Source organism: Glycine max, chromosome 18 (assembly GCF_000004515.6).
Source record: "Glycine max cultivar Williams 82 chromosome 18, Glycine_max_v4.0, whole genome shotgun sequence".
NCBI lineage: Eukaryota > Viridiplantae > Streptophyta > Magnoliopsida > Fabales > Fabaceae > Glycine > Glycine max.
In genome coordinates, this window is record NC_038254.2 from 11,810,694 (window position 1) to 11,837,911 (window position 27,218).

Genomic DNA, 27,218 nt, shown 5'->3' on the forward strand with positions numbered 1-27,218 from the left:
AAGTAGAAATACAGTGCTATGTGCCCCTGTTAAATCCCAAGAGCCAAAACTAATTAAATACCTGAGATTATAGGACTTGTAACATTACTCTAATTAATAAACATTACGATTAACAATGTGGAATGATTACCACTATGGCAATGGCCCACCGCCCAAGATATTAGGAGAAATATGCATCTGGTATGAGGGATTTAAGTGTCGGCAAAATGGTTTTTTATACTTGGATGCAACTTGCTAAGACTCTTGGCGATGACATGACTTTGGCTTTTGTTAAAATTAAACAAAAATGGTCCAACTTAAAAGTTAAGCCAATTAACTTATTGGATCCAAAAGAAATTACTTAATTATCAATTTTATTTAAGCTCTAAAACGAATACTAAGAACTAATGAACGTAATCAACTCGTATGATTAATGAATGATATATTATAAGTTAATTTTGTTATTTAATTGATCACTCATTGTTCAGCAATTTTGTCTTTATTTTTATTAGTGGGGACTCCTACAGTTAACCTATAATCTTAGATAGGCTGGAAGCGCTTACGTGCAAACTAAATCTTTCCATTAACAACTTCAAAGAACTTTCTTTTAGAAAAAATAAAATAAAAAGTAAGATATACTGTAGAAAGAAAGAATACTCGATCTTATGTACATATGAATATAACACGAAAAGGTCAATAAATGATTGATACCTTGATGGCTAATTTAGCAGCATCTACATGTTTTGAGCTTTATTTGAATGGTGCTTGTTGTCCTTGGATTCTCTTTAGTTTGACAGAGGGGTACAAAGCATGTTCTCCTAGAGCTGTTTTTCGTTTTTTGGGTCATAAAAGCTTGTGGGCATGCTCAAACCATACAAAGGTTAATAGGAGTGACCAATATATCATTGGGCATTTATAGCTTTTCGTGATTGGAAATTTACAGAAGAAAGTTTCATTGTAGATTTATAGTGGGATAATATATAAAGTACTACTATCATATTGGGCATTTATTGTTTTTCGTTATTGGACATATTTTTTGTCATATACGTAAATTTGGTCTTTGATGATATTTAATTTAAATATAATGTTTACTTTTCTTTAATAGTTTTTTTTAAACTCAAAGTTTTTCTGGGCAAGTGTCAATAATTAATTTATCATGGTATTGAAATTTATTTAAGGGTCAAAATTTTAACTACATTCAGAGGAATGAATAGTCCTTTACTAAAAAAAATAACTAAACTAGAATCTGAAGTTTCTAATTAAAATATAATTTGGGATAATAAAGTTATTCAGTTCTTTTAGATATAGTCCCGTCATTCTTTACTATCCGTCTTTTAATATTTTTATATAAAAATAAAAAATGTAATAATTTTTCTTGATGTTAATAAAGTAGTTATAAAGTTTTTATTTTATACTTTTCATTTTTACTTCAATGTAAATATATATTTGTAAATTAATTACAGTTTGAGTAGAAAATAAGAGTGTAAGTAACAAAAACTTAACTAATTAATGTTATTTTCAACTTTAAAAATAATAGATAAATAGAAACAAAACCTTCAAAAAAATTAACAATTATAAAAAGGAACGCAAGAAATATTTGATATATTAATGCTCCATTGACTAATTTCTTTCTATATATATAAAAATTAGAATAGCTATATTGAACGAGGTTATTTTTAGCTATCATTACTTAACGAAAACATTTTTAGCTATTTTTCTTGTGTGAGAGTGTTTTTAGAGATTTTTCTTAATCTTTTATCTCTTCTGAGATATATTTTTAATATTTTTAGTTCTAACTTGAATTTTTAATATTTTTAAAAGAAAATATCAATAATTAAATAATAATGTATCATTGTAAATTATTTATCATAAATCTAAAATATAATTTATATGTTCAAAAATATTAATTTTATTACAAATTTTAATTAAAAGATAATTTATGTATTTAAATTTTTTTATTTTAAATCTTAATTATATAATTAAACATTTATTTTTTATAATGCTAAGGTTAAAATACAAATTAATTAATAAGTCATAGAAAAAGAAGTTCATACTGGCTAAGCTAATACGTTACTTCCTAAATAAACATTTATTTTCCCTCGTTAATTAGATTTAATCATTAATCTAAGGATAAAATTAAATTAAACTTTTTATGATATTTTAGAAATATCTTATTACTCAATGAAATGCCGAAGCTCAATTTCTATACACTTTTAGTGTAATAAAATTTACATTGTCTCCTAAAAAAATATTCCGAATCAAATAGAACTACGGACATCACACTGCATGTTGGAAATCAAACTGAATTGCTTTTTTTTTTTTTTAAGTGTTTGGGATTGACATTTTAGAGGGAAAGAAAAAAGAAAGGTAAATTTTAGTTTTTAGATTAACAAAGCTATGCAGTGTTGTATATACTAAACAAAAAGATTAAAATATTAAGTATGCATGTATAGTATTGTTCACGACCGAGAACCTTAGAAAGTTCTAAAGTCAATTAAAACCTTAAAAAATCCTAATGATCTCTCTTTGTGTGACTTGGCATAACTTAAAGAGAGTTATGTTTATTTATTGAAAGTGATTCAGCCCAAGGATTAGAGGCCAACCAATTATGAGGAGTCCTTAATTGGACAGTCCACAACCTCAAGTACTAAGCCTGAAAGTGTGAGGAAACTTACAAAAAAAATGGAGACTATTCAGCAAGGACAGCATACCATTGCCTCGTGAATTCAATCATTGAAACCAACCATCTCAAAGAAGAAGACGAATGGATGCAATTATGAAAGCTAAAAATACCTCCTAAAATAAAGCATTTTCTTTGGAGGATTTTGAGAGGATGCTTGCCATTAAGAACTCAATTGCAGTCCAAAGGAGTTCATTGCCCCCACGAGTGCCCCTTTTGTGAGACTAACTTTGGAAATGATTGGCACTTGTTTTTTGGTTGCGTTCATGCAGTAACTATATGGAAAAAGGCTGGGTCATGGAACATTATTCAACATCAATTTCATGCAGTGGAAGGCATCAAAGCATTGTTATTTCATCTCCTATCTTCCCTTGAAACGGATATCAAAGAGTAACTGGCAATCATCTTATGGACGATCTGGACTAGAAGAAATCAGAAAATTTTTGAAGCTGTGGAAATCCCACATCATATCTCTATCAAATTCATCTCAGTTACTCGTGGAGTGGAAGCATGAAAGAAAACGGAACTCCGTGAACACTCCCAGTCCTCAAAGTCAAGCTCATGCAATCTGGATTCCTCCAACATCTGGCTCGCTGAAATTAAATGTGGATGCTGCAATTTTCCTGAGCATATCTTGCTTTGGTGCTGGAATGTGTATCAGGGACGAAAATGGTAGATTTCTACAAGCCAGAACGCAGTGGAACTATGGTGAACCAAGCCCTCTGGAAGCTGAAGCCTGGGCGTTGTTACAAGGGATTAATTGGATACATGAACTGGTTACCAAAATGTTGAGATTGAAGTTGATTGTTAGTCCATTGTAGATGATCTCCATAGTTGTAATAGACACAACACAAATGTTCAAATCCTTTTTTCTAAGTGTAGGGAGTTCTAAAGAATATTTTCTAACTCATTCGTGAGTTTTATTCAGAGGTAAGCCAATAATATTGTTCACTTGTTAGTTCGAGTATCATTATCATTTGCTAGCATCCAAAACTTTGATCATATTTCAAATTGTATTTACTATGTTCTTATGAATGAAATGAAGTAGTTCTCTTCCTAAAAAAAAAAGCCTGAACGTGTAGGTGCTATGCTCGGTCGGTCTATTTGAAGATCCAAATATTTTCTTTTTTATTTTAAAAATTGTCAAGTTAAAGGTATTTATTAGAAATGTAAAAAGTTATCTTCTATCCCCTTTTCATCCAAAACTCACAAACATATAAGGGACTTCTCTCATTCCCATACACGAGAATACTGCAGCTGAATAATAGGTTGTTGTTTTCTGTTACTCCATGTTGTTTCCTGTATCTCTGTTTTTTTTTTTTTTTTCAATATGTGATGTGTGATAATCTTTGCATTTAGGGACAGAGAACCTCCAATAGAAAAGGGAACAGAGGGACAAAGGATAGTTGACTAATTTCTCATTGCCTTCCAATTCAATACAACACTGCTATATATATCACAGTTACTCTCCTTCTAACAAACTAATTCCCTCTAATAGAATAGGAAACATTCTAGAGCTAACAGAATCTCCCTAATACCCCTCCTATACTATTAAATCTTGCGCTACTAATAAAGCACGAAATCCTTCCACTTCTTTGGTGTGACAACAGTTCTGTTAATCATGGACTCTACCTCCTTAATCATTGGGTCATTGGCTTTATTTAATTGCTCTTTCACACTGGGCTTGGACATATCAATATTCCCTGCATCAAAATTAACCTTGTCCCCAAGGTTATAAGCAACCTTCAGAGTGGTCCAATCTTCCTATGAAGTATCATCAGGGGAGAGACCCTCCCATTGGACAAGCACTTGGCATTGACTAGAGCCATCCACGATAATCCTCTTGAAATTTAGGATAGCTAGAGGAACATCCAAAGGGTCATTACCTACAACAAAAGAAGGAAGGGAATCCACTTGACTAGGAAGAGGGCCTGCAGGAGGTTCAACTTAGACAGTGGAAAACAGAATGAATCTTGCACGAAGGTGGAAGGTCCAAGCGATAGGCTACAGGCCCAATGCATTCAAGCACACGAAAAGAGCCATAAAAACATTTTGAAAGCTTGGTAAACTTGCAACCTAAGAGTGAAAATTGTTCGTGTGGCTGCAATTTGACATATGCCCAATCTCATACCATTAGAGTACATTCGTGGCGATGTTTATCAACAATGGCCTTTATTCGATTGTGAGCTTTCAAAAGGTTCTTTTAGAGCAAGGCAAGGATCTCATCATGTTCCAAGAGGACAGGATCACAAGCAGCAATTTGTAGAAGTACCCTCACATAAGCAGGAATTGATAGGGTTGGCTTACCATACATAATTTGGAATGGAGAGAAATCAGAAGTTGAATGAATATAGGTGTTGTAATGATATCCCGTCCATGGAAGGAATTTCACCCACAAGGAAGGTTTGACATGGATGAAATCCCACAAATACTACTCAATGGTCATGTTCATAACCTCGGTTTGCCCATTTGTCTCTGGATGGTAAGTCGAACTCATACAGAGGAATGTCCTACTTAGCTTAAACAAGTCGAACCAAAAGCAGCTGATGAAAATTGGGTCACGATCTAAAACCAAGCTTGCTGGAAATCTATGGTGTTTGTAAACAAGAGAAATGAACAACTCAGCCACCTTTCTTGCAGTGAAACTCATAGGAAGAGCTCTTAAGTGAATACCCTTGGAGAAGCGGTCAACCACCACTAATATGATTGTGTAACCGAGAGAGAGGGTGGCAAACCAGTGATGAAATCAAGGGAAAGGTCTTTCTATACATGGAAAGGAATGGGAAGAGGTTGTAACAACCCTATCGACTTCTTGGAGCAATACTTAGTTTGCTGACATACAGAGCAATGAACCATAATTTGGAGGAGAAGCGGTCAACCACCACTAATATGATTGTGTAACCGAGAGAGGGTGACAAACCAGTGATGAAATCAAGGGAAAGGTCTTTCTATACATGGAAAGGAATGGGAAGAGGTTGTAACAACCCTATCGACTTCTTGGAGCAATACTTAGTTTGCTGACATACAGAGCAATGAACCATAATTTGGAGGACATCATTGCACATTCCAGTCCACTAAAAATTCTTAGCTAGTCTTTGCAATGTTTTCTCCACTCCTACATTCTCACCTAGAGGGGATTCATGGAACTCCTTGACTAGTAATGTCTTAATCTGGGAAGAGGAGTTGACCCAAATTTGCCCCCTTCACAACAATAAACCCTAATTATGCTTAAAATTAGGATCAAACAAAAATTTATCACACAAGTACTAGAATTCATAATCCAATTGCAGCTCTTACTTAAGCTTATCCAAAAATGAACTGAGGAACTGACAAAAGATAACAAGTGGTAGTGAGTGGTTCCGGAGCTTAGGACAAGGCATCAACAATTGTATTGGAAGACCTTGGTTTATATTAGATCTCATAATCATAACCTAGAAGCTTGGAAAGATAATGTTGTTGCTCCAGCATCTGAATGGCCTAAATTAACAGTTCCTTTAACTTGTAGTGATCAGTTTGGCTTATAAAGTAGTTACCTAATCAATATTGTCGCCATCTTTTTACTACACTAGTGATGGTGTGTAATTCTTGGAGGTAAATGGAGGATTGAGACATTCTGGGACAAAATAACTTACTAAAATAAGCTATGGGATGGCCAGATTGAAGTAGAATTGTACCTATAGCAAAGCCAAATGTGTTAGTCTACACTATAAATGGTTGAGTGAAGTCTGGCAAGGTCAAAATAAGAGTCGTCATCATCACCATCTTCAAAGCGTCAAAGGCTGAATGTGCCTCCGGTGACCACTTTCTCTCTTAAGTAAGGTTGTCAAGGGAGAAGCAATAACAACATAATTCTTGACAAATTTCCTGTAAAACCTAGTTAAACCTAAGAACCCACGTAAAGCTTTAACAGAGGAAGACATTGACCAAGTCTGGATGGCATGGAGTTTGTGAGGGTCCAAAGCCATGGTACCCTAAGAGACAATATGTCCCAAGTAAGCAACTTGAAACTGACAAAAGAGCATTTTTGTATGTTGAGATGGAAGTTATTTTGCTAGAGTATAGTAAAGACCTGAGCAAGATGTTCCCAATGAAGTTCTGGCGAACGACTATATACCAGAGTATCGCCAAAGAAGACGATGACGTGCTTGTGGAGAAGTGGCCAGAAAAGGTCATTCATGGTGGCTTGCAAAGTGATTGGCGCATTGCAGAGCTCAAAGGGCATGATACGGTATTCATAATGTCCATCGTGGGTGCAAAATGTCGTTTTGGAAATGTCCTGGGGTTGAAGGTGGATTTGATGAAACCCAAAAGTCAAATCCAATTTTGAGAAAATGGTGGCTGCCCCTAATTCATCAAACAATTCATCTATTGTGGAAGAGGAATTTATCTTTCACAGTGAGGGAATTTAGAGCTCAATAATCCGCACACATGCGGCAGGAACCATCATTCTTTTATAGAAGAAGAACTAGCGACGAAAAGAGACTTGTGCTTGGCTAAATCCAATCATGTCAGTAACTTGGACACTTGTGCCTCAATCTCAACCTTCTGAGTGTAGGGGTATTTGTAAGGATGAAGGCTGACATGTGACGAGTTAGGAAGCAATGGAATGGAATGATTAGTGATGCATGATGATGGGAAGTTAGAAGGTTCATCAAATAGAGATGAAAACTAATGAAGAAGATGTTGCAATTGCGGATGAGAAAGAGGATTTGATATTGCCTATGGATCCTTTAAGGAATTGGGGCCACACCCAAATTGAGAAATATTGGGCCTCTTGGCTGCTTTGGGCCAATTTTTGTAGATGTTGGTAATTAATGGGGGTAAGGGTGTTAATGTTCTCACCCTTCAACTCAACATATTTATAGTTGTGCTAAAAAGGCATTGCGAGGGTTGATAATCCATCAGGATATGCCCCAATTGTTTGAGCCATTGGGCCCCCAATACCCCATATGTTCCACTCAAATCTAAAACAAAAAGATATACCACAACTTAATGCCCCTAGATGAGCAATATTACCCCACGAAAGACTTGCTCATAAGTCAATTCCTCACCATTTCCAACCTGGACCTTCAACATGGGTGTTGGGCTGCAAGCCAGGCCCAATTCTCGCACTATCTTCATTTGAATAAAGTCATGAGTACTTTCCCTATCTACAAGAATTTGGATTGAATGTGATGAAATCTGGCCCACAACTCATAATGTTTCTGAAGCATGATTTCCTAATAATGCATTAAGGCTCAATTGTGCCGAGTGGGCCTCCCTTTCCAAATTTGAATCAGGTCTTGGATTGACTGAAAAAAATGGGTCATCTTCTTGTCCCTGTTAATTCCGCTCTTCAATCTCTTCTGCCACTAGTAAGAAATATCGAGCAACACAATGGTGATTTTGGGCCCATCTCTAGTCACAATAGTAATAGAGACCTTTTTCTCTGTGATGTGCAAACTTGTCAAGAGAGAGGTTCTTGTATCTGGTATAGGAAGTAGGAGCTGGTAACAATGGCGGTAGTTGCTTAGGAGTGACTTGCTTAGCTGGTTCTATGGTATTGCATGTCGTCGTCATAAACACTCGTGTCACCGGTGGAGAAGTAACAATGTCAGGAGGTTATGATCGAACGAAACAAAACAGGTCATTTAACTTATCCTCATGTAACTGAACAAGTCCGACCGCCTGAGAAAGGGAAGTGGGTTGCAAAGCCAATATCTCAGATTTAATCTCTTATTTCAACCCCAATATAAAGCAACTCAACAGAAATGAGGAGTCCAACCCCACAATTCAATTAGCTAATGACTTAAACTCACTAAGATAAGCTGCAACCAAAGAAGTTTGGTTGAGTTTAAAGAGCTTACCTTGTGGGTTGTCAAATGCAGTAAGGGTGAATCTCGACTCCAAAACTTGAAGAGATTGGGGCCACGAGTTAATCTAACCATTTTTGTACATCTATTGATACCATGCCAATGCAGTGCCATCAAAATAAAATGAAGTTATAGTGATTCACTCCTCCTTTGGGGTTTCGTGATAATAAAAAAATTGAATAATCTTGAAGATTCATCCATGGGGGTCTTCCCCCTCATAGCAGGGAACATCCAACTTCAAGTAGTGTTTCTAATGTGTTGGTGAGGATGAATTGGTGTAAGGTGAAGAATGAGAAATTGGTGAACGATTATCCAAAACTACAACACAGTTTGCAACTTCATCCATTTTGTTCATGAACGTGGATTGTAATTGAGTCATGCGCTGAATCAGATCCTCAAATTTGTCAGTAGCAGTACTGCTATTCTTGGAACATGTATTGTCAGTCATGTGTAAAGGTGGTTGTCTCTCAATCAAAGCACCAATTGATGTGTGATAATCTCTAAATTTAAGGATGAAGAACCTCAAATAGAAAAGGGAACAAAGAGAGAGGATAATTGACTAATTTCTCATTGCCTTCCAATTCATTACAACATTGTTATATATATCACAGTGACTCTCCTTCTAACAAACTAATTCACTCTAACATAATATGGAACATTATAAGGCAAATAAAATCCCCTTAATACCCCTCTTATACTAATAAATTTTACACTACTGATAAAGCACAAAATCCTTCCACTTATTTGGTGTGACAATAGTTCTTTTAGGCCTAGACTCTACCTCATTGATCACTTGGTCGTTGGCTTTATTTAATTGCTCTTCCACATTGGAATTGAACATATCAATATCTTTCTTTTTCATATTTGTTTCAATGAGAAATGCAAGATGGAAAAGGAACCCATCTTTTCAACTTGGAAATACGATTCTATTTTGTCCACATTCTCCATCCCTTTCTATTAAAATGATTCTGTTTTTGGAATGATCAATCCTGAATGTAAAATTAAATTCCGAAATGATTACAAATTTTGGCTTTTGACCAATCTAAAAGGTAAAAAAAATAATCTAAAAAGGGTACAGGAAACAATTTGAAGGTGCATGAATCAACAATCTGAATAATGGGTATTGCTATTGGCACTACCACTTTTACTAATAGCATTACCCGTGTGGGTGTATTTTATCCATATTCCAAAACTGGTCCTTGAAAAATTACACAACGGAATTGTGTTTCTGTTGTGCAATTTGGAGGTGAAAAAAACAACAACGAAAGTACGTTTTCATAGTAACAAAAGTACTTTTATTATTATTTTTTCACCACAACGGAAACATACTTTCATTGTTATTTTTTTTCACCCCCAAATTGCACAACGGAAACACAATTTTGTTGTGCAATTTTTTTCACTCCCAAATAACACAATGGATTCATGATTCTGGTGTGCTATTTGATTTTCCCCACAGATATGCAATTTTGGTATGCTTTCATTTTGAAATTTTATTTTCACCTCTATTGTACAACAGAATCATGGTTGTGTTGTGTTGATTAACATAATGGAATCATGATTCCATGGTGTTTTTTTTGAAAATGTTTTAGTTTTTTCAAAAGTAAAATTTAATGTTTTATATTGTGATTTAACAACCATATTTATCGCGATTTGACAAGCCAAAAATAGAATCGTATGTTTTGTCAGTGAAATCTTGGCATTGGTTAATAATTGATACATGAGAGAACAATACAAGATGCTAATAAATACAAGTGGTTTGAGACAGCTCATTGCATTGTCTTGATATTTCGCCAAAGAAGTGGATTGAAGATGGAAAGAGTCGTCGTTGTTGTGTATTACGATGGTGATGTGGTATCAAGTTCTTAGGGGTTATTGTTTGAATGTTCTAATGTTCCTAAATTCATTAAAAATAGTTAGGAAATGTTGCTTGCTGCTATGAGAAAAGCATTTACGAATGCCATTGGAGGTGGAAGAAGCTTATTTGTGGGTTTTTACCGTAAACATGTATATGTAGGTGAGGGTTGTGTTGAGTATGTCTGTATGGAGATTAAAAATGACAATGAAGTGGGGAAGATATTTTTCATCTTTTCGCAGTTTAGTTCTAAATGTCTAATCGAGTTGTATGCAATGATTGACAAATCTCCAAAAGAAATTCTTGTCCTTTTGTGTAAACCAAGAAAACCACGATCTGTCGAAGATGTTATCGGTCTGATGCATGGATCAATGGCAACAAGCTCTAATGAAGATGATAAGTCTATGTAGTCATGTTTCTAATTGATGAAATTTATGTTAGTTGTTGTTGTTGTTTGTTTGCTTGTTTTCTGAATTCAATCAAAATTTCGTTCTTTATTACATTACTAGGTGTGCATAGTTTAAACATAAAAACAAGACAAACGTAAATTGCTAAATATAAGTTCATAGAACATAAAAAATTGTACAAACAATATCATAAGTCGAATACATAATAATAAAAATAATAATACAAAATGACAAATGTCTTGAACAAATGTCCTTAAGTGCCCTTGCGGTTACATTCTATGCCATCTCTAATGGCTTTCTTCCTCAACGGTGGCTGCTCCTTAGCTGAGCTATATCAAGTTGCATGACCCTCTTATGTTATCAGTAGAAGCTACTTTATGACCTGATGACTATATGTGCATCCAAGAATAACTCTCATGTCCAACAATCTTTGTGTCGATATTGACATCATTTGGAATCAATCCTACATAAATATTTAACACTAAAATTAGTAATTAATTTTTCAATAAAAAAATAAAGCAAAATGATGACAATTTTATTTGTATTACCTGACAGGAGTAAACAATACCTAGTACATAATCTGGTATCTGACCACGACCAGGTTGTGGCTGAGGTTGAGACGAAATACATACAAGATGATATGGTGGCTCTCCCTCCTGTGCCGAAATCATGTATGGATGTAAATGCTCGTAATACCAAGGTAGGTAGTCTATAGTGTAGGCCCATGAAGTCCCATGTGGAGAAGCCTTACCCAATGCCACCAAATGCTGCTCCCACTCAGCCCATGCCTCACAACACTTATCATATGTAGTAAGACGCTCAAGTAGGTCTAAGGGAATCCTCGTGCATACCTAAACTGCTTCAAAACCCTCTACAATAGATACCATGTTTGTCCCAACTCTGATGTAGCCAAAGTAGCATGTCTAGTCCTCAAAAGGTCTAATGTCTATGCGTGATGCATATGGGGACCAGGCAACATCAATCATCTGGAACTGATTTGACAACTGCCTAATCCTAGTAGCCTTATCATTACCCCTCAATGGCAACCACCTAGCCGCAAATGGCTTCTTACGGTCATAATCCAACACCTTCTTACTACAAGGAATGGTCGATAGATGTTCAAACACACACACATGTAAAACATGAAACATATTTTTAGTGTCATATAATACTAAGTAACAAACAATTGTGTATTAAAAAAATAATTCTTATCACCAGTAGCACCATATAACCTCACATCTATTTGTTGCCATATTTATTCATATATGACAGTTGGTCGTAAAGATAAGCCAACGTAGCTACCCCCCAAGCATACTCAATGCAACTATCCAGATCATTGTGGTATTGTAGGTAGCAAATGTGTACATGTGTCGAGCTCTTCTCAACAAAGATGGTATTGCAAAGCAAATGCAACAAATATGTTGTAGTAGCCCAAACGTATGTCTCACTAGCAACGTAGGTGTGATACAACCATTGTAACCAAGTCAGAGCCACCATGTTGCATGTTGCATGTTGACGTTGCAGCATCTGCCTCCTAGTTTGTCATAATACCGAGCTCTGACCTTTATGAACCTTTGATCTCCTTCCTAGTGTAGGTCGTGTCTGTGTGATCTTGGAAATGGCTTGAGATACGCAGATGCAAAAGACATGACACATCATCGAGGGTGATGGTCATCTCTCCAACTGGAAGGTGGAAGGAATAGGTCTCATTGTGTCATCTCTCGATAAAGATGTTGATTACGCCTTTATTCCCAGACATGCACCGTGCAACATATAGGCTTTTAAGCCCTAACTTATCCACATATATACCCCTTCAACTTTGTTTAGGTAGCGTAGTCCATAACACTGCCACCATGGCTGACCAACTTCGACTCTTCTCTTGACCGACCGATCCATACATGCCTAGTTATGTAGTTCTTATAGGACCAAATCAAAGTTAAATCCACAGGACCTCTTCCAAATGGGATTCGATGATACAATCAACAGGCAGTATCTATGGCTCTTCCTTTGGTTGTGCCTTTGTTGCGTGTTGTTGTTATCATCGAGCCAACTCTGCATCACAACATGTTGACACAATCACACATTGCCTCTAGTCCTCAACGTCTAAGGCATAGGCAATACACTTCGTGCAATCCATCTAAAAAAAGAAAGCAAATAAAAATTAAAATTAAAAGCATAAAAAATTAATTAAACAATGAATTAAATAATTTAAAAACAAAAAATATTTCATAATGAAAATATGATTCTATTGTGTTATTGGATGAATAACATGACAAAATTGTATTTTCGTTGTGTATTTTTTTTGTTTTGTAAAATAATCTGTTGTGCTTTTGAATCTAGAACACATTGAATTTGTATTTTTGTTGTATATATTTTTTTATTTTGAAAAACTATTGTGATCTGGGTTTTAAAACATCATAGAATCGTATTTTCGTTGTGTATAAAAAAATGATTATTTTTTTATAGAAGCTTACCTTTTGGGATAGAGATGAAGAGAAATGAAAGGGAGAGTTGAAGGGGAAGAAGGAACTGAGAGGGAAGGGGAGAGTTGAAGGGGATAGGCTCAAAGGAAGGGAAAGATGGAGTTTTGAAAGGATGGGAAAGACGAAAGATGGAATTTTGAAAGGAAGCGAGAGAGAAGTGTGAAAGGGGAAATGAGCTAGACGTTGGAGGTGAGAAGAATGGGGGAAGGGGTGGTTGGTCAAATTGGGTCAGAGGAGCACTTTTATCTATTTTTACTAATTTTCAAAAACTGGTAGTGAGATACAAAAAGGTGTAGCGGGAATATCAATTCCTCTCAATAATATAAGAGTGTTGCTAGGTGCACCCATCATTTTTTCTGGTGCACCCAATAGTTGATGCAAAAATACATTTGTACCCCTGGCCTAATTTTTTTTTTAAAAAAATGGTTCATGTCTCCCTCCCTCCTCCCACGTTACCTTCTTCTTCCTCGTGACCCCTGAGCATTTTTTCTTCTTCTTGCTAGATTCACCGCGTTCATCTCTCTCCCTCCCTCCCTCCCACATTGGCCTTCTTCTTCGTGGTTCTTCTTCCAAGTGGTTGCTGGTCTCAGAAAAGCTTTGTCCGCGCTATGTTCCCCCCGCGAGCTTCGTCTTCTTCCTCCGCACCGGGAGTCCGTGTTCTGCGACTGTGCTGTCGTTGGTGTTGAGTATTCCAGGCATTTTGAGGCTGGTGGTGTCCCTCTACGCCGGCATTGTCGAGGTAAGCAACTTTTCGTCTTCCATTGCCGGCGTTGGTATTTGATCCGTAAGCGTTGTTAGGTGATCCGTAGGTAGCAGTTTGTAAAATTGAAGATTACGGATCAACTTGATCCGTAATCTTTAATTTTAATTTTTAAAATTGGGAAATATTTAAAAAATAGTGAGTTTTTTTGAAATTTGTTGATTAAGTTTGAAATAGTTTGAAATTTGTTGATTAAGTTTATAATAGTTTGAAATTTGTTTTGAAATTTGCAGGTTACTCATCAAGTTGGTGGCTTGAGTTTCTTTCTCTGTAGGCGTTTGTTTGAAGTCTGAATTGTATGTAGTTGATATATTATAGAATTTTTTTTTCAACATTGTGTATTACTTTGGTAAAATATTAAATAATACCTGTAATTTGGATCATTGTTATTAGATTGTTGTCACAATTTGGTTTGTCAATTTAGCAAGAGCATTGGTAACTGTGATGTGGTATATTATTGTCAATTTGGATCATTGTATATTATTGTCAATTTAGCAAGAGCATTGTATATTATTGTATATCATTGTATATTATTGTCAATTTGGTTTGTCAATTTAGCAGGAGCATTGTATATTATTGTCAATTTGGATCATTGTATATTATTGTATATCATTGTATATTATTGTTAATTTAGCAAGAGCATTGTATATTATTGTCAATTTGGATCATTGTGTATTATATTGTTGTATATTAGCAATTTGGTTTGAAGTCTTGAAACTGTTATTTGTTGAAAAATACATATTTATAATTTGATTTGCTTTCCCAGTTGAAGATCAAATTTAATTAGTAGAATCTAGTTGACAAGAATAAAGGTCTTGAGTGTTAACCACTTAGTCATGTAGATGTTTTAATATTATGTCCAAGACCTACACTTCAAAGTTAAGCTGAAGGTTCAAGATTAGTCTTATATCTTCTATTATTGCCAATGTCTTTTGTAGTGAAGCAACTTGATTGAGTAACAAGTTAGGAAAATTGTTTTTGATCCAAAAATTGAATGAAGCACTTATAGGAAGCTCGATTTCAACCAAAATGTTTGAGGTTGAGTGTCTTAGGTCAATTAAATCCTATGAAGCACTTATATGAAGCTCTTACATTCCTATCTTATGAAGTCCTAACAACTTTGCAAATAAATAATTGACTCAATGACAGGCATACAATCAATTAAATCCTGACAACTTGCATGACTCTTTTGCAAATCATGGTTAGGACCAGAGGATTAGGTCGTGCCTTAGGTCATGTTACTGGCAGAGGAGATCATGATGATTCCGATGATGCTCCACAGCGTCGACGGCCTACCGCATTCGCACGGAGGCAGCGAGCACTTGTGACTACGGCGACAGAGGCTGACGGAGCTTCTATTGAGGCTGATGTATTTTTGGATGACCCGATGGCATCAGCTGATGTAGAGGACACTGGGGCAGACATTCATGCAGACATAGGCGCCCAGGCTCCTGAGGATGAGCATGAGGGATTTCTGGGTGGTCCGAGCGACCCATTCGTGCTGACCCAGTATTCGGATCACGTTGCTTGCAGCATATGGACGGGAGATGTATTTATAATATTTATTTTTAGTTACTTGTTAATTATACTTTATGATTGAAATTTGTTTTCCTTTAAATGATGATTTAAACGAATTTTGTGTTCCTATATACTTCAATTCAAGAGCGTCCTGAGTTGAAGTTATCCTCTCATGGGAGGAAGGTCCACAGTTTAGGCAGGCTTGTCCCTACCATTAAGGGCCTAGTTGCTGGGACAGGACTAAGTCCTCTGATCGCGTGTTCGGTAAACACTGGCGATTGGGGACTTTTGTCCTCGTTTGTCGAGCGGTGGCACTGGGAGACGTCTAGTTTCCATCTGCCCGTGGTTGGCGACTTGCACGCCTTTCAGCCCCTGCACGTGGATGATGCGATTTAGATGCTGGTGGACTTATTGATGGTCTCTACAGAGGATGCCAGGGCTGAGACAGGGCAGTGTCGTGGACCCTATGTACGCCTGCAATGGATACGTGATATGTATTAGCGCCGATGCCAGGTAGGTCATTGGACAGCTGCGGCTCGCGCTTATCTTCTTCATCTTCTGGGTTGCACTCTTTTTGCTAACAAGAGTGCAACCCATGTTCATGTTATGTTTTTGGAGGCCCTTCGTGACCTCAGTCAGACCGGGAGGTACGCCTGGGGAGTTGCTGCGTTGGTCCATATGTACGACCACCTGAACGATGCTTCAGTCACCAACAGCCGACAGCTTGGCGGTTACATCACGCTGCTACAGGTAAGAAACACATTTTTCAACCAACAATGTTTTACTTTAAAATTTTTTAGACTTTTATTATTAATGTTTATGATTTTCATGTTACCTTTGTAGTGCTGGATATACGAGCACTTTCCCTCAGTCGCGGAGTCTACTGCTGATCCGGACTACGATGAGGATTCACCGCGTGCCTGTAGGTGGATTGCTACGAAGAAGATCGTCAAGAGCATACGTACACTGACGTATAGGGAGCACCTGGACCGACTCCAGATTCTGGATGTCTGTTGGATCCCAAATGGGGAGCATCGATCGATCCGGGACTTCCATTTGATTTCATGCTATTCCGGTCTCCTGTACTGGGGGCCCGTTGCCGTGTACTACTGGCCAAAGAGGGTTATGCGACAGTTTGGATACACCCAGACCATTCCTGCTCCGCCTGTCAATTCATGGGTGTCATATGATGATATACACGACAGGTGGATGCACTATTTGGAGCATATGGTTACAGCAGCTGAGGTGTGTGCTGAGCCAGGTCAGTGTGCCAGTGACTACATGGACTGGTTCTTCTGCATTTCACATTCTTTCATGACACCAGGCTAGGCATCAGATCCTCTGCCAGATCATCATGCTCTGCAGCCTCCAGTCGTTCCTCCGAAGCCAGGAGCACCATCGACATCTACTGTGGACGAGCCTAGACATGCAGTGGTAAGTAATACTAATAATTTACGTCAATATTTTCATAATAAATTGTGTAATCTGTTTGTTTTGTATTTAACAGGAAGTTTGTAGTGACATTGTTGAGAGGTTAAAGCGTCATCTGAGCCTTGGGGTGGTCACGCCAGGCTCATCCACACATGACGTGATCGAAGAATGCATCAGGATGGCCAGGAGTGTGACACAGGATCAGCTAGTATATGTTAGGTCTCGACATAGGCAGCGCACGTATCAGGCGTAGTTTATTTACGTATTTTAGATTGAAATTCGATGTATATACAATTATTGTACTTGAACTTGAAGTTGATTTTATTTATTTTCATTGAACTTGATGCACGGATCAGGCAGCTAGTATGTGTTGGTTTTATTTATTTCCATTGATTAGTAATGTTGGTTCAATTTCAACTCGCTACCTATTAAATATGTTTTTTTAAATATGCAAGGGCTCAACAAAATAAATTAATAACAAATCAAACTAATAAAAAAGGGAAACTTAACTTAAAAACTTCAAATTTTTTTAAAAAAAGTAACTTACGGATTAAAGAGGCCAGGGGCATTTGTGCCATTTACAAACTTTGCTGGGTGCACCAGCAAAAATGCTGGGTACACCTAGCAACATTCATAATATAATGTACTTGTATGGGAGCCCAAAACAACTAAAGCCCATTACAAATACTTAATCCATATTTTAAATCTATACAGAAATAATAGTACATTATCATTGATAGTCTTTCTCGTAAAAAGAAATGATGATGTATAATTGATCCACTGTTAGTGATGCGCTCACCATCGACTTATGAATTTTTTATTTTTTTAGACGTTCATATTGTGCCTATATTGGCTCTCGTTTTCATTTTGTTTTCTTATTTAAATATTTTCAAACTTCTAATATTAATTGAATCATTTTAATTGCATCCCTTTTCTCAAAATTGCTCAAAGTTATATTGCATATGCAACGTCTGTCTTCACTCCCTAAGATTCAAGTCCTTCTGCCATATATATATACTTCAGACTTTTTTGGTCTATATGGATTTCACCCATCTCATCATACAAACAGTACCTCTAAATCTTAATTAAGGACGACAAATATTTTCATGCAACTTCTAATTCTTTTTTTTTTCTCTAGAAAAAAGTTGTTTTTATTTTACACAAGACTGTTCTTTAAATTGACATATCCAGTCACAGTCTTACAGAACTCTACAAAGGATACAAATATAGAAGGGTTGCTTAAATAAAAATCGTGGTTTAAGATGCTCTCCATAAAGTAACCCTAAATGTATTAGTACATGACTTATTAATGAATAATTAAAAAAATCCATGGACGAATTTGGATATATTCATAGTTTCATACATCAGGGGTTAACCCTTTATTCAACTTCTTTTGATTTTGACCAAAATAGTTCTGTTATGGAATAGAAAATATAAACTACAAAACCCAAGCATCTACAAAAAGCAGAAGCAAATACAAATGAAAAAAAAAAAGGTAAAAGGAATATGAAATTCAATTCTATCAAACTAAACCAAACTAACCAAAAAAGGGAAAATAAAATGATAGAGACCGAAATGTATACATTTATATATGGTTAATTATGCTACTCAAAACCCCAAGCTTTTCTTTTCTGGCTCAAACACATATTTGATCAATGAGTCCTTGACAGGCAACAGCTCAGGAAATTCCTTCTTCAGTTTTGATGAATCCATCTCATTAGTGCTTGGAGAAGGGACATGAGCCTGTTGTTCAAGTGTAAAATTAACCCATTTAAAAGTAGGGTCAACATAATCCTTGTACATCTCAAGAATCTCATTGCATGTCACAGTACCAGGGTTTGTGAAGTTCCAAATGCCCCTGCAATTCCTTTTGGCCATCTCAATTGAAATTGGTACGAGTTCATCCAAAACAGTGATGCTGTTTGGAATGTTGGCCACTTTATCAGACCTTGTTATCATAGTGATCAAGTTATGTGGGTTGCTGAGATCAGATGACACTGGCAATTGGATTCTTAGGGTGCAAACATTTTCATATTCCTTTAGCAACTCTTCAACCTGCAACCATATTGATGGAAAAACAAAGTTAGTGACCATGCAAAAATTGTGCAATAGAAATAGCAAAAGAATAAATAGTATATACTTTGTGTCATCCAATCATAAATCACCATATATTACAAGTTCGTTTATGTTTGCAATAATCTTAAAAGTTACACTAACAATTTTTTTATTAAAATTTGACAGTATAAATTACTCGGACAATGAGCAGGAATTAAACTCATAGCAAATGCAAGTTTTTAGGAACCTACCTTGGCTTGTGTTCTAAAATAGAAGGCATCAGTGGAATATGCTTTGTCTTCCAAGTTACCACCAAAGGCATAATTCATCATGAGGAGACCATGATCTCTGCAGACATCTGCTAATGTTAACACACCAACAACAACAGCACGTATAGTTTCTGGCTTATGAGCTTCAAACCATTTCACATTTAATGCTCCAATCACCCCAGAAGCATTGAAAACATGAGTAGGCTTAATGGTCCTAAAATCAAACAAGATCTGTGATCTATCATCTAAGCGAGCCATGCCATATTCAAAGGGTATCCCTTGCTTCTCACAAATGTTTCCTATAAGCCCCCCAATCCACCCTGCACCACCATATATCAAGAACTTCAAAGATGCCTTTTGTGGTGACACATTATTCCTTGTGGCTGGAACAACCACCATTCTGTTCTGATTAGAATGGTTAACATCACCATTGGAAGCGGTTCCGGTCACATTATCAGAGCCATCATAGTACTTCTCAACTCCTGGCATAGTGAGCATTCTTGGATGAGGAAGCAAAGCACCAGAAACGTCACCCCACCAATCAGGATTCTTGACATACCAATCCATGGTTTTCCTTAGACCCTCTTCCCAAGTAGTGCCCTCAGACCACCCCAAATCCTTGAGCTTCTCATCATCCAAGAAGTACCTTTGGTCATTGAAAGGCCTATTCTCCACAAACTTGACATGTGTGTCAGGGTCCAAATTGAAAAACCTACATATATCCCTAGCCACATCAATCACCCTCCTCTCTTTCTTTGTCCCTATATTATAAACATGCCCTACCTCACCCCTATGGAGAATGATCTCAAAAGCCTCAGCAACATCTTCACAATAGAGATAGCTCCTCACATTAGACCCATCCCCATGAATTGGAAGAGTCCTTCCTTTCATGGCCAAGAGCAAGAACTTTGGAATCAACTTCTCAGGAAACTGATTAGGCCCATAAACATTGTTCCCTCTCGTCGTTATAACCGGCAAACCATACGATCTACCATACGCCATGACAAGCATTTCAGCACCAGCTTTTGTGGCAGAATATGGATTGGTAGGTAACAATTGAGAAGCCTCATGGTTTCCAACCACAGCATCCTCATCTGTCTCACCATAAACCTCATCAGTGCTCACATGAATGAACCTCTTCACTTGACCCTTTGAGACCTTGCAAGCCTCTAGGAGCACATGTGTGCCATAGATGTTGTTCTTGGTGAACTCAAAACTGTTGCCAAAGGAATTGTCTACATGGGTTTGTGCTGCAAAGTGCATGATGGTGTCAATGGACTCTGTGAGGAGGATGTAGTTTACTAAATCAGCACTTCCAATGTCTCCCTTGATGAACTTGAAATTCGGAGATGAACGCGAGGGAATGAGATTCTTCAGATTTGAGCAGTAATCGAGCTTGTCAAGGACTATGATTTTGTAGTCAGGGTAGTTTCGCACTATCCTGTTGCATACATGGGATGCAATGAAGCCTGCTGCTCCTGTTATGAGAATGTTCTTTGGCTTGTAGGTGTTGGCCATTTCTGCATAACTTTTGTGATATAAATGTCACAAGTTTTGCACAAAGTGTTGAATCATGTCACGTATGAATTTCTAAGAACATTTTATTACAACCTCCTATCCCCCATCTTGAGGCTAAATATATGTTTTTAGAACAATTATACATCAAAGTAACAGAGTTTAATTTTGATACGCGGTCCCCGTAATTTTTTTTAACGTTATCCACTAGTTAAAAATCATTCCAGATTAATTATTATATTAGTCAACATTTTTTATCATGTATCAATCTGTAATTGAACCATAGTATTCTTGGTATGCCTTTTTTTTTTGTTTTTTTTTCTACACAACTAAACTATGATTTTATTGTGTTATGGGTTGAAAATCACAATAAGATTGTACTTTCCTCATGGTGTGTTTTTTTGTTATTTATATTTGTTTTGAAAAATATGACCCAACTATGATTTCCTTGTGTTATTGATGAATAGCACAACAAAATTTTACTTCCATTTTGGTGTTTTTTTTAAATACATACAACGAAAAGACGATTTTATTGTGTAATTTTGAATAAAACAAGAGCGTCGGATTTTTGTTGTACAATGAGGGATGAAAATAGAATTATACAATAGAATTATGATTCTGTTTTGGAAGTGAAACCAAATAACAGAACAAAATTATGATTTCATTGTGTAGCTAGAGATAAAAAAATATACAACAAAATCGTGTTTTTGTTGCACAATTAAGGGATAAAAAAATTAATAATGAAAACGTGATTTGTACAATGGAAACGTATTTTCATTGTTATTTTTTTTACACCCCTCAATTGCACAATAGAAATATGATTATGTTGTACAATTTTTCAAGGGACAATTTTGGGATATGACTAAAGTGTACCCACGTGCATATTACTATTAGCAAATAGCAATACCCCAAATTTGATGCGGAAAATGGTTTCGGCCCGGCCCCATTTCGCTGTGGCTATTGTGTGCTAGTCAACAATAACAATGGGTTAGGTCGTGTTACAACTCACAAGTCAGAAATTATTATAAGTTTCTATATTATTGTCTCTTAAATGTAATTATTAATCAAATATCTTTTTGTAGAGATCAAATATATTTTTTTATAGGAGATACTTTTATTTAAGTGAAATAAAATCATTATGAATCATAAAGTTTTTCTTCTAAATATTTAAAGGAGTTGCATATTTAGAACTTATATTTTTTAATAAGTTTTAAATATTTTAATATAGCTTATATTTTTTTTATAAATTAAATAAATTATTATTTTAAGGAAAAAAATTAAATAATTTTTTTATGAAGAATAAATAAAAAAATAATTTAAAACTTACATATTTGGACTTTGATTATGCAGATAAGTAAAAAAAGAATTATAAATCAACAAGCTAGTTAGAAGACTCCATTACACAAATACAAAAGTTGGAATAATAATTGACTAGTTCAAATTATACTTGACTCTTGACAAGAAAATCCTTTTAGGCTCAAGCAGGGTCAGCTTGAATGAATATTTTTATTTTAAGAGTATTATGTGTGTAATCAATCGAAAAAGGTAGGAGTAGAATGTGTAATTTTTGAAATAATGGGTAGTGGTGTAAAATATAAAGCAAAAAAAGGAGGTGTAATTATTCAATCAAGAAGGGTGTAAATAACTAAATATAATTGACACCGCCTTCAAGGAATGTTATCCTAATTATCTCTTAATTTATTTATCCAAATAGTGTCTTAATGAGTTTCTTAAATCTTAATTATTATACCATTTATGAACGGAAGAAGAATAATAGTATTTTCTAGAGAAACTTGCTAGGGTGCAGTACATTAAAGACTCGAAACCATAGGGAACTAGAAATATAACTAGACCCTGACCAGAGTGAAGACTGTTGACTGTTACACTTATAGTATCAAACTAAAAGCATAAATTTTTTGACAGAAAACTACCGTAATTAAACACAACAGTTAAATACAAACTAATAACATGGAAAATACACACTAAGAAAGGAATCATTAAACACAAAGGATCAAAATCTTCAATCATAGAAAGTACTCAACAATTAATATCAGTGAATTGAAAAGTGGAAAATAACTTACAGGAGCTCCTCAGCCACGAGCAAAACGATCAAATAAATTTAAGAAAAATATGGAAGTTTCGTTTAAAATTGGAGAAGAGGAGAAATCTAAAGAGGGAGAAATGAATTGTGAACACAAAGTTATTCCATCATGTATTTATAGTTTATAATTTACAATATTAATAATAATTGCCTCTCTTAGTTTCATCAGTCTCATGGAGCACGAGTTACATTTTTTTATTCGTCATAACTTTCTTTCTTTTTCCTTTTTTTGTCTGAGGCAAAAAATTCTTCAACAGTCCTTACCAGCAAAAACAACGTATGGTGGCACGAGGATCATAAGTTTTAATAATTTAACACGCGGCACACTGATGCCTTAGTATGCATGAATTCAGCGTTAAAGTTCATTTTCCCTTATAAATCAAAAGATTAAGATAAAAAAAAAAAAGAATTCAGTGTTAAAAAATAGAAGTTATAGAAACATATTTTTGTAATTATTAAATTTAGACGATAATAAAAAAAATGTTAAAAAGAATATAGTAAGAAAGATATTGATAGTAATTTTAAAAAAATATGGTTTACTTTTAGAGCGTACGTTTACAAGAAAAACATTTATTTTATATAATTTAAATTTATTACAAATAAATATCTTCAAATATATAAATTATATAAATTAGAATGCATAATTTGGATGATGAAACTCTCAGCTCTCTTTATTTTTACAATTAGACATTCTCAATATTTTCTCTATTCTCTCGTTTAGATATGTATTTCAATTCACAAGCTACTCTCACAACTGAGAAATATTCTCTCTCAACTATTTCAATACTATCATACTTTATTTTCACATCTGTACTTGGTTTTCTTAATCGTTTATTCCTTTCAATTTATCTTTTTTATCTCAATCCCCAAATTGAATTTAATAATTATTAAAACGTTATCCATAATTATAAATAATCTTATATCAAAATTTAAATTAACTTTAGTTTAATAATATTTAAGTGTTATCGATCTATAATTATTATATTTATGACTATATTAGTATAAGTTATTGTATGAGTAGGGTAACCATGAGTTTTTAAGAAATAAATCAAATGAGCGTGTTACTCGTGGGCAGTATGTATAGTCATCAAGTCATCAGACTAAAATTTAAAGTTTATTATTACTCAACACTAACGGGTGTATATTGGATTAAATTTTAAGAAAATTATTTTAATATAAAAAATCTTTTAGATTTTAAAGATCAGCTAAGAATATTATTATTTATTACATTTTTATAAGATTAGGTAAGAATATTATGGTATTTTAGACTTTAATATAATGAATATATTTCATAAGAATTTATAAGATTTGAAAGGATTTTGTGTATTTTTAAAAATATTTAAAATTATATCAGTTAGCAAAAAATAATAATGTTTGGATAAAAAAATAAAATTAAAATATTTTTTTAATCTTTTAATAATTATATTGATTCTAACTTTATGTTTCTCTTATACTAATCTTTTTTGAAATAACATCTTCTTGTTCTTACTTTTGGATTTGAACAATAGATTTAAAATTATACGTTGATTTTCTAAAAATTTTTAGTTATTATAATTATTTCATGATAAATCTAATGACATGTGTTAAATGGGATGTAATAACAAGCATATATTATATGGGAGCAGGTGAAGAATTGGTAGGGGAGTTACTAAGTTATGTGTATAACGAAATTAAGGGTGACAATTATAAAAATATTAGGTCAAGTAAGTTATGGATATAGTTAATATAAGAAAAATATGATTAGTCTTAATACATAAAAACATTAATTTAATTTAGGAAAAAAAAGGAAAAGTGTAGAGGGGAGAAATATGTTTTATATTTTTTTATTCCGAAAGAATAGGAGAAATATATATGACACATGCATCTTGAAGAATATTAAAAAGACACCAAATTTCTTAACCAATAGAAAAAGAAAGAAAAAGTCTAACAAAATCTCAAGGGTTTAAGTGAGATTGTTTGATAGATGTTTTATACTAACAAGTCTAACAAAATCTATCAAAATCCTTCTTAAAAATAATCCATCAAAATTTGTATATTTTTTAATACCAAAAGACTTTTTATAAGTTATTAAAAATCCCAATTGAATAATACCAGATTTTGTTGTCTTCTTTAAAAAAATCTTAAAAGTCTTAATTAAATAACACAGGAATTATTTATACTATTTAAAAATTTTCATTGAATACTACAAGACTTTTTTATAAGAAAAAAAGTCTTTTAAAAATCCTAATCATACCCCCCCCCCCCCTAAAAATTATCCTTTTACTCATGGACAGTATGCATACTTTTAAATTATCCTTTTAACATTAAAATTCAAAGTTTATATTTTTATCAATAAAATTTTAAGATGAGGTAATAATTTATTAGCTTAAATATGGTTTTTTCATTGAAAAATAGGATATTTTAAATTTTTTCCTTAAAAAATTCATTTGATTTTAGTCCCCTTCAAAATTTAATATATATATATATATATATATATATATATATATATATATATATATTTGTTTTAATCCCTATATGTTTGATGACATAACATATACGTTTGCACCTAGGGGTGGAAGTAAGTCGAGCCACCTATGAAGGCCTATGGTATAAAACTCCAGTTACTTTTAGGATCATTGATTATCCTCACAAACCAAAATGAGACTTTTGAATGTATATTGTCGTTACTAACACGCTTTTAAGGAAAATTTTCCAAAAGGTCACTCATGTAAAAATTGTTCCAAGCCAAGCATGTTGTTATAGAGTTCTTAAGTAATGAGCTACCAAAAAGAATATGCAGCTTGTTAGCATAGATAGTATCGTTTACTTCCTTTAAGTCATCATCAACTGTACAATCACATACATGCATAGTCTCTAGATCCTTCTCATTCGAGCGTGTATTTGATTCATTCATATACCCCTCCCACTGGAAGCTTGCCAGGAGTTGCTCCTTGTTTGTGGCATATCTCTTGTGCACTAGTGACCACTCCCCACCCTCATCAGCGTCCGGGATGTTACATATGGGCCCAACCCATTTAAGATCTGACTTGGTCGACTCATTTAACAAAAATGTCAAACTCAAGCTTTTTAAAAAGTTTTTTTTTAGTTAAATAGGTCAGGTTATAGACTTTAAATAAGTCTATTAAGTCTGATGGGCTAGCCTATTTAGCAAAAATATTTTTTAATAAAAAATATTATTACTATAATATATAATATTATAATTATTTTAATAAAATAACAAAATTATTTTAGTGGTTTAACAATTCAAATCATTTTTATATTTGAATAGGTTAATTCTTATAGGCATAGATGAATAGTAGGAATAAAAGCTATATTCTTGCGGTGAGGCTTAAAAGGCTTTGGTAGCCAATCACAAGTAATTCTTGTAGGCACATTTTGGTCACATCTTGTGATTTAAAATTGACTTATTATGTTCAATGAAAATCTTTGGTTTTGTTAAAGCAAAAAAAAAAAAAAAAAAGAATACTAACACATCCAATTTTAAGTAATATAGGAATACATTTGAAGTCATTGTTCACACTCTAATATTTCAACGCATAATAATTTTATTATTATACAATAATTGTATTTTTACACAACACTTATATGAAACAAGCCTTTAAATAGGTTAACAAAAGGGCTTCTAGAAAAGCTAGGGTCAGGTCTAATAAATAGGCTCATGAGGGTAACAAGTCAGGCTGGGGTTATAGAAATATAAAGTGGGCTAGATTAGGCTTGTTGAGTCCAAAACCCTTGGTATTTTAATTATGACAAATCTTATGGACACAAATCATAAGCATTTTGTGTTTATGCCTACTGATGAGTTTGCTTAAATGTGTTCAGAAAAGACAAATTTTGTAAAGAACAACAATTGAAGCAAACTTAGGATTGTTATAAGTCACTCAAAAAGGATTATAAGCTTGAAAGTTCAAAAGAAGACTCAAAGCATCCTTGGTTGTGTACTACAATGAAGAAGTCAACATGCTTACTAGATGAAGAGAAAAACTTCAAGGCATGAGAAGTAATCAACAATTAAAGGACAAGAAGAATGTTGTAAACATGAAGATCTGCACAATGAACATGACATGAAGAACAACATTGCTGCAACACACTTAGAATGGAATTTCATCAACAAGATGACTTCATTATGTATATTGTATCTGAAGTTCCAAAAATGAAATTAAATTATTCTTGGTGGTTATGGAAAGCTTGAAGAAAGATCTTTAACAAGTAAGTTGTGGTCTAATACAACCTGGATCATGGACAAAATGGAGCCTAGAGTTGTAGACGTAGGTCTGCCTAAACAACTTGATGTGTGTGTAGTAATTTAAAGATTG

General features: G+C 34.4%; 2 protein-coding genes across 3 annotated transcripts; one reads left to right on the forward strand and one right to left on the reverse strand.

Moving 5' to 3' along the window:
- The first annotated feature begins 2,819 nt into the window (after window positions 1–2,819).
- On the forward strand, window positions 2,820–3,537 carry LOC100527633 (uncharacterized). The gene is given in 1 exon segment (NM_001248289.1): window positions 2,820–3,537. A coding segment is annotated over 1 exon segment (498 nt). The 5' UTR covers window positions 2,820–2,982; the 3' UTR covers window positions 3,481–3,537.
- A 14,735-nt stretch (window positions 3,538–18,272) lies between these two features.
- Window positions 18,273–23,040, reverse strand: LOC100810341 (trifunctional UDP-glucose 4,6-dehydratase/UDP-4-keto-6-deoxy-D-glucose 3,5-epimerase/UDP-4-keto-L-rhamnose-reductase RHM1). 2 transcript variants are annotated; one of them, XM_003551866.4, is made up of 3 exons: window positions 22,883–23,040; window positions 19,269–20,814; window positions 18,273–19,017 (listed from the first exon to the last, which is right to left on the reverse strand). In XM_003551866.4, exons 2-3 carry the CDS (start codon window positions 20,802–20,804, stop codon window positions 18,571–18,573), a joined length of 1,983 nt encoding a protein of 660 aa, XP_003551914.1. In that variant the 5' UTR covers window positions 20,805–20,814; window positions 22,883–23,040; the 3' UTR covers window positions 18,273–18,570. The 2 variants fall into 2 exon arrangements, with proteins under 2 accessions (XP_003551914.1, XP_006602243.1); XM_006602180.4 differs by having other exon boundaries at window positions 19,269–20,806; window positions 22,883–23,013.
- Window positions 23,041–27,218: the final 4,178 nt, after the last annotated feature.